At 40.8% G+C, this 16838-nt stretch overlaps 1 protein-coding gene across 2 annotated transcripts; it reads right to left on the reverse strand.

Annotated features, from left to right (window-relative positions):
• Positions 1-13105: 13105 nt before the first annotated feature.
• Positions 13106-15722, reverse strand: LOC104425751 (bidirectional sugar transporter N3). Of its 2 annotated transcripts, none has more exons than XM_039304829.1 (6): positions 15517-15722; positions 14642-14678; positions 14316-14526; positions 13891-14019; positions 13627-13746; positions 13106-13540 (listed from the first exon to the last, which is right to left on the reverse strand). In XM_039304829.1, exons 1-6 carry the CDS (start codon positions 15566-15568, stop codon positions 13370-13372), a joined length of 720 nt encoding a protein of 239 aa, XP_039160763.1. In that variant the 5' UTR covers positions 15569-15722; the 3' UTR covers positions 13106-13369. The 2 variants fall into 2 exon arrangements, with proteins under 2 accessions (XP_039160763.1, XP_010036837.1); XM_010038535.3 differs by having other exon boundaries at positions 13858-14019.
• Between the last annotated feature and the right edge of the window lie 1116 nt (positions 15723-16838).

Here is a 16838-nt window from a genome sequence, read left to right on the forward strand (position 1 = left end):
AATGGGGCGATAGAAATACACAGTTTTTTCATGCGACAACAGTTCAGAGGAGAAGTCAAAACCAGATAACAATGCTGAAAAATGAGTATGAAGTATGGATTCGAGGGGAACAACAGATACAGGGGATGACAACACAATATTATAAGAATCTATACACCTCAGTGGGCTTCAGGGATTGGCAACCTATTATACAGAACATCCCTACTTTAGTAGATGATCGGATGAACCATACCTTGATAGCCCCACTCACCGAGGAGGAAATTACCACAAAGCAATGCTGGTGGGAGCTTTCAAGGCTCCCGGTCCCGACGGGTTTCACGGAATATTCTATAAAGAGAATTGGCCAGCAATCTCCAAGGGGATTTTCCAAGAAATACGGTCTTTCTTCAATTCCGGTCAGCTTGATCCCGCATTAAACAAAACACTCATTACACGATTCCAAAAGTCCCACTGAAAAACTGGAGCAATACCGCCCAATTAGTCTATGCAACTTCCTATATAAAATCATTTCCAAAGTACTCACAAACAGGCTCAAACCAATTCTACCATACATAATCGCAGAGGAACAGAGCGCCTTTGTGGGAGGTAGGCAGATTCAGGATAACATATTGATGGTTCAGGAGGTGCTGCATAGGCTGCGAACCAGTAACATGAAGAAAAAATTTCAAGCAGTCCTAAAACTAGACATGCAAAAGGCGTACGATCGCATCGAATGGGACTTTCTACAGGCTTGTCTAACACAATTAGGCTTCTGTGATTTCTAGATTCAGAGGATCATGCAATGCGTGAGCACAGTATCTTTCAGCATAAACTTAAATGGAGAGCCTTTACCTTCATCAAACCTACCTGTGGATTGCGCCAAGGGGACCCCCTCTCACCTTACCTCTTCATCATCGTCGCCAATGTGCTCTCCATTCTAATGAAGAAAGCTGTACAGGAGGGCTCTCTTACTGGGATCAAGTTGAACAACCACTGCCCTACCTTATCTCACCTACTCTTTGCCGATGACTCTATCTTCTTCCTGCATGGAACAATTGTTGAATGTCAGAACTTGGCTGGCCTCTTAAATCAATACTGTTTTGCCTCTGGCCAAGTAATAAATCTCAACAAATCAGGCATCTATTTCAGTAAAGGATGTCCTACAGCTCTCAGGAGAAACATGGCATCAACACTTCGAGTACCAGAAATTACAAAGATAGGTAAGTATTTGGGCATACCTTCAGACTGGGGGCAATCCAAGAAAGACATGTTTGCATGGATCCTAGCTCGGGTCAACTCCAAACTGGATAGCTGGAAGGAAAAACTGTTATCAAAAGCAGGGAAGGAAATTCTTCTGAAAGCAGTAATTCAAGCGATCCCACAATATGCCATGTCAATCTTTAAAATTCCTACTTCAATTTGTAAAGCAATCGAGAAAAAAGTTGCAGCGTTTTGGTGGAAAAGCAATGAAAAAAAGGCTGGCATTCATTGGAAGAAGTGGGACTTGCTAAAAACCAGGAAGAGTGAAGGGGGCATGGGTTTCAAGGATCTACAGACTTTCAATACAACAATGCTAGCAAAACAGATGTGGCGAATTATCACTAATCCAGACCTACTGGTAAGTCAATTATTGAAAGGCCTTTACTACTCACATGGAGATTTTGGCATTTGGTAGAGGCTCACGGCCCTTGTGGGGATGGCGAGCCTCATCAAGGCAAGGGATTCAGCTTGCTCCTCGGGTGATGAACCGGATAGGAAATGGAAAAAACATCAATCGAACAGAGAGGTGGTTAAAAAGCGGCACAATAGGAGGACTAGCATCAAACCATGAACCAGACAAAGTATCAGATATAATCAATCCAGACACAGGAACATGGAATGAGCCTCTTCTACATTCAATGTTTGACGACCGAACAGTACGAGAAATTCTAGCCACACCCATTGGCTTACCTGATGAAGAGGATCAAATGGTATGGATGCACACAAAATCAGGTCAGTATTCAGTAAAAAGCGGTTATTTCACATTCCGAAATGTCTCCGTCTCATCACAGAACACACAAGCCACATCATCTTACACACCAATCCCGATCTCGGAAATTTATTTGGCACTCCACAACCCCACCCAAAATAAAAATTTTCCTCTCGGAACGCATGCAACAACGCCCTTGCAACTATGGAAAATCTACACCACCGAAGGATCGTACCTTCCCGATATGCCCCCGTGCAACCGGAAGTCGAAACACTAGAACACACGCTCCTCCTCTGCTCATGGACAACCAAGGTTTGGAAGTCCGCCCCTCTGCATCTACGGATATCTAGATTTGGACTCACCCGATTTGAAGATTGGATCTGCAGCATAAAACGAAACCCAGTCACCTCGGGCAAGTTCAACCACATAGCGATCACACTATGGATTATCTGGAAGGAAAGAAATTGGAGCATCTTTAACCATCAAATACCCAGACCGCAAGAAACAATAGCCAGAACAGAGGCGCTCGCAGAGAGCTTCACAGATCTAAACAAAAAACCAAAAAGCAAGAATAGATCTGAGGCCTTATCTGAAGCCTGGTGTCCACCTCCTCCGGGATCGATACGAATCAATCTCGACGCATCTTTTGAACCAGATACGGGACGAAACGAAGTACTCGGCGAAGCAAGAGAACTTCCCGGCACGAGCTGCCATCGCAGGTGTTTGCAGAGATCACGAGAGGGTTCCTCGTCGATGGATTCGCCAAGATAGTCGAGGCCACTTCGCCTCTTCACGCGGAAGCGATCGCGATGGAAGAAACCCTAAAATTCGTACGAAGCCGTGGATTTCTCTCTCCTCAAGTACACTATGACTTGTTTGCCTTTAGTGCAAGCGTTAAAGACTTCAACCGAACCGAGTTGGGAAGCGCAACCGCTTCGAACCGGGCCCGAGCACAACTCGATCATCTACCGGGCCTATCCTTGGCCCACTGCAATAGGAGCACGAACCGATCTGCGGATTGGATAGCGAAGGCATGCCGCACAAGCAGACTACCCCAGAACTGGATATCTAATCCCCCCTTGCTTTATTTGATCTTCTTTGCACTGACACTCTGAGTGTAATTTTCCCTAGCATTAAATAGTAAATCAAGCGATGATGTTTTGCTGATAAAAAAAAAAAAAAAACCTTTATCTTCCACGAACTCGACGTTGCTATGAGGAACTTCTAGCCGGAGTGTTTCTTAGGTAAAGGATGATCTGGGCGTATATAAAGGGAAGACTCAAGAGCACTTGACAGGTGGATAATGTGCTCTTTTCTGTATGTGTTGAGAATTACTAATTTCCTAAAACGGATTTAACACTGAATCGAACTTGTAAAACGAATGTGGAAACGAGCCCTGAAACAAACATGTATCACCAATCAAAGGCATATCACAGAATCGAGCGTACCTTATTATTTACAGACTAAACACCAACGTTGAAGATTGAGGAAGAATCTGATCCTGTTCTACCGAGGAGCATATTGTTGCTATTAAGGGGAGAAAAACCTGAAAAGACGTACTTTTTTTTTTTTTTTTCCTTTGGAGCGTTCCTTTTGTCTTACGTTGTCTGGAGGGGGAGAAAGCGTCTTTACGTACGTCCTCCAAAAGGTACATTCTTTTTTCTTTTTACTTTCCCTCAAAGCATCTCCTCCAAAGGACGCAACCCTTCAACGTAAAATCTATACCAAAAGATGCAACCCCTAGCATTGCAACCGTTCCTCCATGGGCCCTTATCTTGTGGGCCGGGTTCTTAGACCCAACATGGCCGAACGGGCTCACTTAGGCCCATCAACACATGAATAAAAACCATCATCTCCCACTCGCACATGGTGGGCTAAACATGATCCTCTTTACCTCTCTACAACATTCATACGGGTGAATAATCCGTGCGACCAACATACTTTGAGAACTCGTTGCCATACATCTATTAAAAATATATAGCAACTCATAATGGGCATCACACTCTGAGTAGATTTAGTATGCAGTACCTTAGATCGATCGATCACATTTATATGTCTCTTGATCTCCTTTTAAATAATGATATATTATATTCACAATTACGATTATCCCAAAGACGGTCATAATTGGTCGACCAATGAATACAAAACTAATATGTGATTCTCCAAATTCGATCTTCCTATTTTCTTCAAACTCTCAATTTCAATTCAGCTTACTTTTCTATAAATGTCCCATTAGATTGAATCAATTCATGATCATTGGCAATATCCTAAGATAGCAATCACTGAATAGAAATCTTGAGGATAAGTAAGAGTCATGAGGGCACTAAATTGAGGAACTCTTTTCCTCAAGAGTCTCACACGGCATAAAAGTTGAGATTAAACTTTTGCTACTCTTATTGGTCGTCTCATGCATACGTAGTATGAAATACGTATTACGGTATATAACTCATTTCCCATGGAGCGTATGTCTACAAAACCGTATATATGATAGTTCAAACATACTTAATGTCTAACTTGAGTCACGTATCTACTCATTCATAGAATTTATCAGAACTCACATCTGGCATCATAGATAGATAAAGTAAAATATGTGATTATTTTACTTTCGGACATAGAAAATATTATGTCCTCATCTTAACACTCAATTAAGGCGACATATGTATATTAGGCTTGAGCTCTCAATTACCACTTAGATAATAAGCTTAAAAATCGTCTCATCTCTATTTATCATATAGTAAATATGTACTGTAAGTTCACATCTTTTCGTGCAACCATATCTTTGACAAAATTATACCCAACATGGCCAACATGGCCGAACAGCCTCTTTGCGTAAACATGTACTGTAAGTTCACATCTTTTCGTGCAACCATATCTTTGACAAAATTATACTTGGTATCTATATGTTTGGTCTTGCCATGATATTTTGGATCTTTAGTGTATGTTATTGCTGCTTGGCTATCACAGTTAACCAACAATGAGTCTGCAGCACTTTCAATAACACATAAATGATCCAAAAATCTCTTAAGCCAAACACCTTATTGTATTGTTACTAATAATGCTATGAACTCAGTCTCCATCATGGACAAGGCTATACACGTTTGTTTTTTACTGCTCTAATATATGGCGCCATTATTCAGTAAGAAAACAAACCTAGAGGTAAATTTCATTTCATCTAAATCTCCTCCTCAATCAGCATCAAAATAACCTTCGAGTCATAGATCTTTTCCTTGATAACTTAGCGTATAATCAGTAGTTCCCTTTAGATACCTCAGTATTCTCTTAACGGTTTTCTAATGTGCTTGACTTGGATTGGATTGGTATTTACTCACCATTCCAACTGCAAAACATATGTTAGGTCTTGTACACATCATAGCGTACATCAAGCTCCCAACAGTACTAGCATAGGAACATGTCGCATTTCTTCATTCTCTTGTGGAGTCCTTGGACATAATCTATGGCTCAATCCTTCGCCTTTTGCAATGGGAGTATATATGGATTTACAATTTTGCATATGAAATCATTCAAGAACCCTATTTATGTATGTTTTTTGCGAAATAGACAATGATCTCTTCAAATGATTTCTTGAAATCTTAACTCCAAGGATGTATGCAGCCCCACCCATGTCTTTCATCTCAAAGTTGGAAGATAGCCAACTTTTGACAATATTAACAAACTCTTTATTGCTTCTGCCAATCAGTTTATCATCAACATATAATGATATGATCATAAATTGATCTTTGAATCTTTTGATATATACACAATGATCCTCATCAATCATTGTGAAATCATATGCCATTATGGCATTATGAAAACGTATATACCATTGTCTAGATGACTGCTTAAGGCCATATATCGATCTCAAAAATCAATATACTTTTTGTTCTTGGCCTTTTATAATGAAACCATCAAGTTGTTCCATATAAATTTTTTCGTCTAATTCTCCATTGAGAAAAACAATCTTTACATCCATTTGATGTAACTCAAAATCCATACTTGCTATTATTGCCAGAATGATGCGAATTGAGGTAAATCTCACGATAGGAGAAAATATTTCTTCATAATCAATTTATTGCTGTTAATTATACCCCTTCGCCACAAGGCGAGCCTTATACCTTTCTATCGAGCCATAAGCTTTACGCTTAATTTTGAGAACCCATTTGTTCCCAATGGCTTTGCGTCCTTTTGGAAGATTAACTAGTTCCCAAACATGATTTGACTTCATTGACTCAATTTCCTTTAATTTCATGCATTCATTTTTCCTTATTAGGGCAATAAAGAGCCTCATTTACATTCCTTGGCTCATCTTCATCTTGTGGAGCAACCATAAAAGTTTCTCCTTCAATGTCAAAACATTGATGGGGAATACTTTTGCGACTTGTTCGCCGTACGAGAGATGGTACACTTTGCACATCATTCCCCATTATGCTCCCACTCGAATTAGATAATGATGATATTGTCTCATTATGTGGTTGCAATTGAGAGTGAGTTGAATTAAATTCATCACTTCTCATGTTATTCCCACTTGGATGAACTCCATTAAATTCATCATCTAGATCCAAGGTTTCAAATAAGGAGTAGTCCTCGCATATTTCGCGCTTCTTAAGAAAATCATTCTCTAAAAATGTGACATCCCGTGATTCAAATTCAGTTATACTCCCACTTTCCTGCTCACCTACGAACACATACCATTTCGAGTATTCAGAGTATTTTATGAAAATATTATTCTTTTCTCTAGGACCCAGTTTCCCAAAGTTATGAGAGGGCTCATGAGTATAGGCAGTACAACTCTAAGACTTAAGAAAACTTAAGTCCGATTTTCTACCCGTCCATAACTCATATGGAGTAGAAGTAACTGATTTAGAAGGTACTCGGTTAAGTATATAGGCAGCAGTTAACAAAGCATTATTCCAAAAAGTGATAGATAAGTTAGCATGCGCCATCATAGACCTAACCATTTTCAGAAGGGTTTTGTTTCTTCTTTCCGTAACATCATTTTGTTGAGGAGTATAAGGAATAAACAATTGTCTTTCTATTCCTTTTTCATCACATAACTTTCTGAACTCATCAGATAAATATTTACGATCTCAATCGGATCTCAATACTTTTATTTTTTTGGCTAATTGATTTTCTACCAAGTTCATAAATCTTTTGAAACAACTCAATACTTCAGATTTATGGGAAATCAAATAGACATATCCGAATCGAGTATAATCATCTATAAATGTGATGAAATAAACAGCTCAATGCCTTCCTCTCACATTCATCGGACTACAGACGTCAGAATGGATTAATTGCAAAGGAAATTAAGCTTTTTTACCTTTTTCAAATGGTTTTCTTGTCGTTTTCCCTACTAGGCAATGCTCACATATGGACAAATCGACTTTTTCAATATTGCCTAACAAGCTCTCTTTGGCTAGCCTATTCATACGTTGTTGACCAATGTGACCAAGTCTAACATGCCACACACTCACATCATTATCATATGAATTAGGAGATGTGAAAATGGAATAACAAACATTAGCATTACTATAGTCAACATTTAATACAATAAAACCATCTAGAAAATTACCACAACCATAGTAATTTGTATCCAAATACAAATCACACCAATATTATGGAAATTCATATTAAAACTAAGTTTAACCAACACTAAAACAGACACTAAATTCCAACGAATCTCCGGAGCATACAACACATCATGTAGGAACAAAGTATGTCCACCACGCATGTTCAATTGACAGATGCCAATCCATTTTACTTCTGCTCTAAAGTTTTTTCCTACATAGATCCACTTAGTTCCAGTCAGTACTCATTGGAATTCCACGAATGATTCTCTATTCTTCTATGGTCTGTTGCTCTTGAATCCATAGTCCACAAAGGATTAAACTCAGTTAAGAATACATAACTCGACGCATAAGCAAAGTTATGAAAAGTACAAGGGATGTATACCTTCTTTGGCTCACGACAGTTGCAAGCATAATGACATTCCTTATCACAATTGTAACACTTCACCCTTGTAAGTTTCTTCATTCGAGGATGCTTTCCTCTTTCATGTTGGTCAAGCTTAGGTTTCTTCCTTAAAGGACCTGATTCCTTACCTTTCTATTTATCGAACCAGTTAAGACGTTTGCGTTTGGAGCTCGAAACTCCATGTGAGCTAGAACCAGCATGATAAATTTCAGTTTCCGGCTTAGCCGCTAAGAGGCGGTTCTCTTCCATCTTAAGATGACGCACTACATCCTCAAAGGTTTTGATATTCTCATTATGGGTCAGGTACACCTTCATATACTCACAACTCTGAGGCAATGAACGAATTACTGCTTGCACTTGTTGCTCATCAGTCAGGACATGACCAGCATCTTTCAGCTCATTAATCATGTTTGATATCTTTCTAATGTGTTGCTTTATGGTCTGACCATGAGGCTTCTTATAATAGTCAAACCTAATAGTGAGTTGTCTTAGTCTAGTCACCGAAATATGACCAAACCTTACTGCCAACGCTTCCCACATTTCCTTGGCATTCTCAAAACATTTGAACTCTTGCATGACGTCATTTTCCATGCTACTCAGTAACGTAATGAGAGCAAAAGAGTTATTTCTTTTCCATGCAACAAATGCATCCTTATCTCTCTTGTGCTGTGTAGTGTTTCTTTCTTCAGGTTCTACCATGGTCAGGTCAAGAGCTTCTAGTGCCTCTTGCTCTTCCAGCACATATTGGATTTTCATGTGCCATATTTCATAGTTATCGCCATTGAGTTTCTCACCTTTGTTTAGCTCAACGACTATGCTATTTGTAGCTGAGGCCATTTGATCTGAACATATCAGACATATATGCACAATTATTAATGTCTATCATTTATGCATCCATTTTGCACAAAATCATCATATTAATGAATAATTTCAAGTGAGATTTCATAATCAAAAGGTCACTATGTTTCCAATCATCATCCAAAATCCTAACTTGAAGTTATTATTAATATAACATTCTATGCAAAATAAATTCTTTGAAATTATAAAAATTTCTATGAACTACCCACAACAGTTAATAATAACATAAATAAAATAATATTTGATATCAAGCAATGATATAATAATAATACTTTCATATAATATAACTAACATATCAGTTGCCATACCAACAACAACTAGGTAGAAAACATTACATAAGATGTCTACAAAGCACACTAAATAAAGACCAGCCAAAACAGCTAACACCAAGTCAATATACGAATTGGGAAAAATCATCTTTTATTCAACTTTTTAATCTTTTCCCTTGTAACAATCCAGTAATAATCATCTATAAAAGTTATCACAATTTTCCTATACGAAGCAGCTCTGTTGACTTCCCATAAGCGATTCAACACTTTTTGCTATTCTTGTGGAAGAGTGTTCATGAAAAATCGCACCATCTCAGATTGTAGCATAGGACGACCATTCCATACGACCTTTTGTATTTTCTCGTTGACTTCAAGAACATGATTAATTAAGTCACCTCTATCCCATCGATAATCAGTCAGTTCGACTATCAACTTAGAAAGCTTTTCCTTTTATTTATCGGTAATTGCGCGAATATGTGTGCATAACCTAAGGGGAGGCATTGTTCCTGCAACAAATGTAGAACAAATAAGGGATTACATATAATCCGCATAGACTTAATTGGAAAAAGAAACACATTTTTTTTATGCCGGTTAATGCCGGTCAATGGTGGTCAACTCCAGTCAACAGTCAATGGATGATCGGGTCGAGTCAACGGGTCAATGGGTTGGGTCTAATGGGTCGAGTCAACGAGTCGAGTCAATGTCAACGAGCGGTCGGGTCAGACCGGATGGGCCGAGTCGGACCGGTCGACCGGCATGTGCCACGTGCGTGCCTAGTTGACGTCACGATGACGTCAGTCGACGCGTGCGCGGCACGCGCCATCATCGTGCGCGTGCGTCGCACGCGCCTTCGGCCGAAACGGCGTGTGCGTCGCATGCACTTGCGGGGGAACAAATCGACGCGTGCCCTGTTTGTTTGGGCGGTGCGTTCGGCGGTCCCCGGTGGTGATCCGCCACTTGTTTTTCTTGTATCGACGAGGGCTTCGATCCTACGCTTTCAGAAAAAAATTTCGACTTACAGAAAATCAAAAAACAGGGTGAATAGTGTACAGGTGTCAGGATTGTCCATCCCTGATCGGCTGACAGCGGGGTTTAACGAAAATTCAATCAAAAATCGATTCATTAAGATGAAAAAGGGTTGGGAAAACATGAAAGATGGCTCTGATACCAATGTTGGGAATTACTGATTCCCTAAAACGGATTCGACACTAAATCGAACCCCTAAAACGAATTCGGAAGACGAGCCCTGAAACAAACATGTATCACCGATCAAAGGCACATCACATAATCGAGCGTACCTTATTATCCACAGATTAAACACCAACGTTGAAGATTGAGGAAGAATCTGATCCTATTCTACTGAAGAGCATACTGTTGCTGTTAGGGGGGGAGAAAAACCTGAAAAGACGTACTTTTTTTTTTTTCCTTTGGAGCGTTCCTTTTGTCTTACGTTGTCTGGAGGGGGAGAGAGCGTCTTTACGTACGTCCTCCGAAAGGTACATTCTTTTTTCTTTTTACTTTCCCTCAAAGCGTCTCCTCCAAAGGACACAACCCCTCAACGTAATACCTATACCAAAAGACGCAACCCCTCGCATTGCAACTGTTCCTCCATGGGCCCTTATCTTGCGGATCGGGTTCTTAGGCCCAACATGGGCGGACGGGCTCACTTAGGCCCATCAACACATGAATAAAAACCATCGGTATGTATCGTGTATGTGGCATTTGATGGCTGTGTTTTTAATAAAAATCAGCATCAGCTAGTTCTCCCTTTCCAGTCTTTGGTTTTCGGTCAATGAACCAACTGTTTGATCTGAAGTCTGAAAGCTAACGTTAGCTAGATGTTACAATTTCTCCTAAGGGCCTTTTCTGGATCAGTTAACATGGAGAGAAGGAATGAATTCATAGAAAAGACTGCATTTCATGTTTGAATCTGTTGAACAGTGTATTTTTTAAAAATATGCCTATCCCTCTACAAGTGAAGCTAACACTTTATGTGTAGTTGCCTCCAGTTTAGTGGAACATTTGTTTAGTCCCTTTCTTTTGCTTTTGCTGAAAGGCTTTGTTGGCATTCATTTTTTCTTTTTCAGGCATATAAATTTGGAGCTAAAGGATATTAACAAGCTGTGAGCAGTGCAATCAATCTTTAGACTTTTTCTGTCTGATCAGAAGAGTCCAAGTTTGTGCAGCAGATCTATTAATTCGAAACATCTGGAGTAGTTTTTCGAATGAGTTTGACATGGTTGGCTTTTTAATGACATCTGAAGAGCTTCGACTTTATTGTATCTATCTTAGAATTATAATTTGAAATCGTCAGATTGACATTCTATATAGACATTCTGCCCAGGTTAAGTCATCAACCAAATTCTAGATTCAGATACTATCAGTCATACTATAGTTAGGTTGGCTGCAGTTCTGCTCTATTAAATTCTAATTTCTTTGGTAGCTACTCTTGACTCTCTCGAATATTGCTGTTATACGTAGTTCTTACTTTGACCTCAATCATTTGTAAGCTGCTGCAGTTAAACAACAAGATAGAAATGGTTCACAGGGTAACCACGAATTTCTGGTGGAGGTTCTGATGCTGAGCCTTCTGCATCACCCTAATCTCATAAATCTGATTGGTTACTGTGCTGATGGTGTTCAACAGCTTCTTGTTTATGAATTGATGCCCTTGGGATCATTGGAATATCATCTTCGTGGTAATATCAATTATCCTTAATAAGAGGTCCTTCCTTCTATAATTTAATCTAGGTAATTTAGTACATATTTATTTGCACTTCCCTAGAACTTTGCCTTGAAGTGGCCTAGACTGAAAATGCAAAATTGAACTTTTCTTGCCAGATACCAACAAGATCAAGAATTTGATACTATGATTTTAATTATCTACACGTGTTCACGTTCTGGCTGAATTTTGTGAAAATTAACTGTTTGTATTAGGCAACTGCTAGTAGCATTATGCTATCGGTACACAGCTTCCACTGGATAAGGAACCGCTAGATTGGAACACCAGAATGATGATGGCGGCCGGTGCAACTAAAGGTACAGAATACCTGCATGACAAAGCAAACCCCCGGTTATTTATAGAGATTTCAAGTCATTTAATTTATTGCTGGACGAGAGGTTCCATTCAAAGCTCTCTGATTTCGGTCTTGCGAAGCTTGGTCCCGTTGGGGACAGATCACATGTTTTCACTAGGGTCAGGGGCACTAATGGATATTGTGCTCCAGAGTACGCAATGACGGAACAATTTACCGTCGAATCTGACATCTCTTAAGGGTAACAGAACCGTGTAACAAGGGTGATTCTAGTTTAATTTATGTCTCTTGTTGCATGACCATGAATCCCATCTCATTTGGACTTCTTCCTTTCAGAAGTATGTTTAGGTGCTTTTGGAATGGAAAGAGTTTTGAGGATGCTGGAGGGCCCGGGCTCAGCTTCGCAGTGTCCGGAAAGAACAATTCTCCAGGGGACATGAATAGAGGAAGGGCCGTCACCAAGGCGAAAGTGTGGGGAAAGAATTGGCGAGGCAGAACGCTCAAGGCGGTTTCAGTGGATCTAATGGCATGTTGTCTTGATCGAGAATTTCCTGCTTCGTTCGCTCCTTGAGCCTCTTCGCTTGCTTTCTGTGAACCATATGAAGCAAAACAGGGCATTCATGTTGTGTCGCGCATCTTCCATTCTGCCGAACAGAATGAGTGGAGAGATTGTGGTCGAATTAGTAAAAATCGGTCCCCACTACCTTAACTCGCACTTTTCAGGTTCTATCTCTCCATTCTCTGTTTACGCTCTTGTTGAAACCTGGGGGAAGAAGACTATGTGTATATCACTGCTAGGACAGCAATCTAGAAACGAGAATAGAGAGAGAGAGAGAGAGAGAGAGAGAGAGATTCTTGTGATGCTTATGCTGGATCTTGTAAGTTTATTCTGAGCAGGATTCGCCTGCATTTTCAAGTAAAACGCTTGCTATATCAGAAGCATCATCTGATAAATGGAACAATAGGTCAGTTCTACCCAACCGCATTCAAGTGAGTTTAGGCAATTAGAAAATTCAGCACGAGCATCATCGAATGTACTAGTAGTTAACTTGTTCATTAATCAGCAAACTGAATAATGAATACACTTCTGAGAGATTGTCGGAGCACTTTATTTTTCATACAATTGCATACCAACCGAACAAGAGAGACAGATAGAGAGAGATATCGATAGAGCACATAGGATCACTATGGAGAGGAGGATACATTATAGGAGGATACATTGACGCAGATTTGAGCCTTCACATTCTTAATTAAAGCCCCGCTCGATGGTAAGTTGGGCTCGAGCCAACTTAACTTGGCTGATCAGACCCCGGGTCATTGCCGGAAACTACCACTTCCACGGCAGCGCGTTGTGGGAGCGTCTCGTCCATGATCTCGTCCTTGATATCCTCTTTGTTTCTGTAGTATCCGTACAAGACCATCTGAGACAGTCCCAAGACAAAGCCCACGATGTTCGGTATCTGCACGTCAAGGTCAAGAATATTCTTTAAGTAAAGTGATCCTTAACGATCGTTAATTTAATTTTTCAAAAATGAGGATCCCTTACCATAATGCACCAGTCCTTTTGGAAGAAACCGTAGCCAAACCACGTGATGGCGCTCAACGTTAGAAAGAACGACAGAGAGAAGGGCATGAACTCCACGCTATTCGTTCGCACAACTCGTGCCTAAGAAGACCAGAATAGGGGGAAAAAAGAGAGAGAGAAGATTAAAATGCATTTTTCGTGGCTAGATATGAGAATTTGAGAAGAGAAAGATTGGGTTTTTTAAGTGCGCACCACAATGCTTAACGGTGCTGCGAAGACACTCACGGAAATTGTCGTGCAGATCCATCCGAACACCGTGGCGCGTGCATCATCGTTTGGAATGAAGTGCGTGATGAGAATTAGGAGAGGGAACAATCCCATGTTCATGAGAGCAAAGAGCTTGATCGTGGACTTCTGCAGTAATCAAAATCATTAAGTCAGAACAAACACAGGATAGTTAGAGATATAGGAGAAAAAGAGAGCTTTTAGATGGCAAAGATGGAGAGCGCAAAACACGTTCAATTAACCTAGTCAGTCGTAAACTACCATTGGAATTTATCGTGTTCTTAAAATTTCAATGCTTTTCTTGTCAAACGTATTTTCTTTCATTGTATAGATAATGTGAATTGCCAAAGAAAGTTTCCTAGCAAGCCCTTTGGTTCATTGTGATCGAAATGTGAGCATTGCATCGTCTAATGATCAATACGTACCTTGGCAGCTATCGGCGCATAAGCAATGTAGATGGCGATGTACACCATCTCTATGACGCATCCGAAGGAGTTAATGGTGATGAGAAGGAAGGAGTGTCCTTTGAGGAATGCGTAGTAAAGCCAGAGCATGGAGCTGAATAAAGCGACCAAATATGGTATCGATTGGAATTTCTCGGTCAATTTGTTCCTATAGATTTTGTAAAATGTTGGCCTGCAACAGGAGAAGAGAAAAAGAATCAGTAGTTATTGTATCAGGATCAAATAAAATAAGACTATCTTCATCCTAGTGAAGGAAAAGAACTGCAAAGAAAAAAATGATTACTTACACTGGAGCCAAGAAGACGAAGAACGAGACAAAGTTTCCTATCATCAATTGCAGAAGAAAAGCACAAACGTTAAATTATTTTGTGCAAGCACAGTGCAGATTGAAAATGCTCTTTTTGCTAGGGTTAAAATTAAAGAAGAAGAAAAACAACCTCAGTCATTTACTAATCTAAGTGCTGAGCACATACGGCGTGGTTGAACAGAATGCGAACTAATTAATGTTGCATGTCGTTGTATAACTTTTGTATACACATGATATAGCCAAAAGATGAAATGAATGAATTCCCATGAAATGCAAACCAACTCGAGACAATATAAATCCCATGTTAGTTGCAACAATTTAAGACGGACCCATAAGTTTACGACAGATGCTAGCGTACCAGCTTCAGCACTTAAAGCTAATTCTAAAAGTGCGCTAGAGTGAAAACAAAAATCGTTGGAGGAAATGGCTATAAGGGTTGCGAAAAAGTTGGCAAAAGCCCAAGAGACTGAAAAGGTTGCTGGAGGTCAAAAGAGAGAAAAACTCTAAGTGAAGAGTGGTGTCAAGATTAGTGCACTGGGAAAAATTTTCTCATTTTCATTGTGATTTTTGTTGTTGCTTTACGTGTGTTTTGCAATTGATAGAAAGAGAAAGAATGAGGTTCTGGAAGAAAGAGTTGCCAAACGAAAAGAAGAAGAAAAGAAGAGACTGACCTGCTAACCATCATCCTGAAGATACTAATACGAACGATTCATCAAGCGGAAAAATTAAATGCATGCAGACCATACGAAGATGGATGGGATGAAAGGAACTGGCGCAAGCAAGCAGCATTATTGCGAAGAAGAAGAAGCACGTGGAGGTGAAGGGCGAACAGCTTCTGGTTTCTTCCTTCTTTACCTAGGATTCCGAAAGTGAAGATCCAGAGATGGGGGTGAACAAAGATTGCCATTTTCCACCTCCGACAGTGAGAAATCCTCTCCTCTCGCCAAGGCAAAGATCAAGAAAAGAAAGCAGGGTTTGGAAAGAAACCCTGGCTCTCTCTCTTTCTCTCTCTCTCTCTCTCCCTCCCTCTCCTCCGACTCTCTCACTAACTTTCGATGAAAACCATGCAAGGGATGGGTCCGCTTTATATATACGTAAACACACACAACGTCGCATCCCACTAAAAGCACAGGAGAAAAATGGGGGTTGCCGTGTGTGTATGCGCGCTACAGAGAGAGAGAGAGAGAGAGAGCGAGAGAATATGAGTATTAAATTCGTAGTGCTCGCATGACAAGTGGAGGACTAGTAGGTAGCGTAGCACAAAATTAATCTCTCCACATCAGCACCAGCCCCTCCTTCCCTTCCCTTTCCCTCCTCCTCGCTTGCCCGTACAGACTCCTCCGCCACAATGTTGGGGTCGAAAGTCGTGCGGACGCGATCGGCCGTACCTCCCTCAATCATATTTCGATTTCCTCCGCCGCGCGAGGGCGGCGGCACGCGCCCCCGGGCGAGAGTGGTGATTGGTGCGCGAAGCATTGTTACGTTACTCCCCCACCGCAAAGCTGTCCCCCGCGTAATGCTTCGTTCACGAGACCTCTCCGAAAATTACAGTTTTGGTCCGTGGTTTTTTCATTGTCTTTTAGCCGTTTTCTTTCTCCTCCCCCCGCATTCAAAACCCCGAACGAAACAGTGCTTGCTGACTCCCCCCGCACTCGAAAACCCCGAGCCAAACACGCCTTGCTGGCTCGGCCCTAATTTACCCCTCCCCCCTTCTCTCTCTTTAGTATTATTGTTTCATAATGGGTAATTGTTTGTCTCGTAGCGCTCTTCTTTTACGCGCCCTTCACGCGGAAGAGCTCTAGAGGTTTCGTGCGTGCGCGTTCATGGCATCTCCCCGCTTTGGCTTTTTCGTTCTTGAAGCCCCGTGCACATGCGCCTTGCGGTTGCGTGAGGCATGTTAGGACCAGAAGGTAGATGATCATGTGCAGAACAGAATGATGGGTTCTTTTTGCGCATATATGTTTCTTGGTTGGGCGATGAATGAGGCTGTTGGGGCTCGCGTGCATGGATGGTTGGAACTCGGGAAGTGGTTTCGGGATTTGCCAGTTGGTGGAGGAGGGTCGAGATAAGATATTTTCTCATGCAACATTCATTCACCCCTGTGGTTTCTCCTCCTTTTACCATATCGTGCGGTTGCTTGGCGTACGCATCGCGTTGACGACATGAGGATTTTCACA

Source organism: Eucalyptus grandis, chromosome 11 (assembly GCF_016545825.1).
Source record: "Eucalyptus grandis isolate ANBG69807.140 chromosome 11, ASM1654582v1, whole genome shotgun sequence".
NCBI lineage: Eukaryota > Viridiplantae > Streptophyta > Magnoliopsida > Myrtales > Myrtaceae > Eucalyptus > Eucalyptus grandis.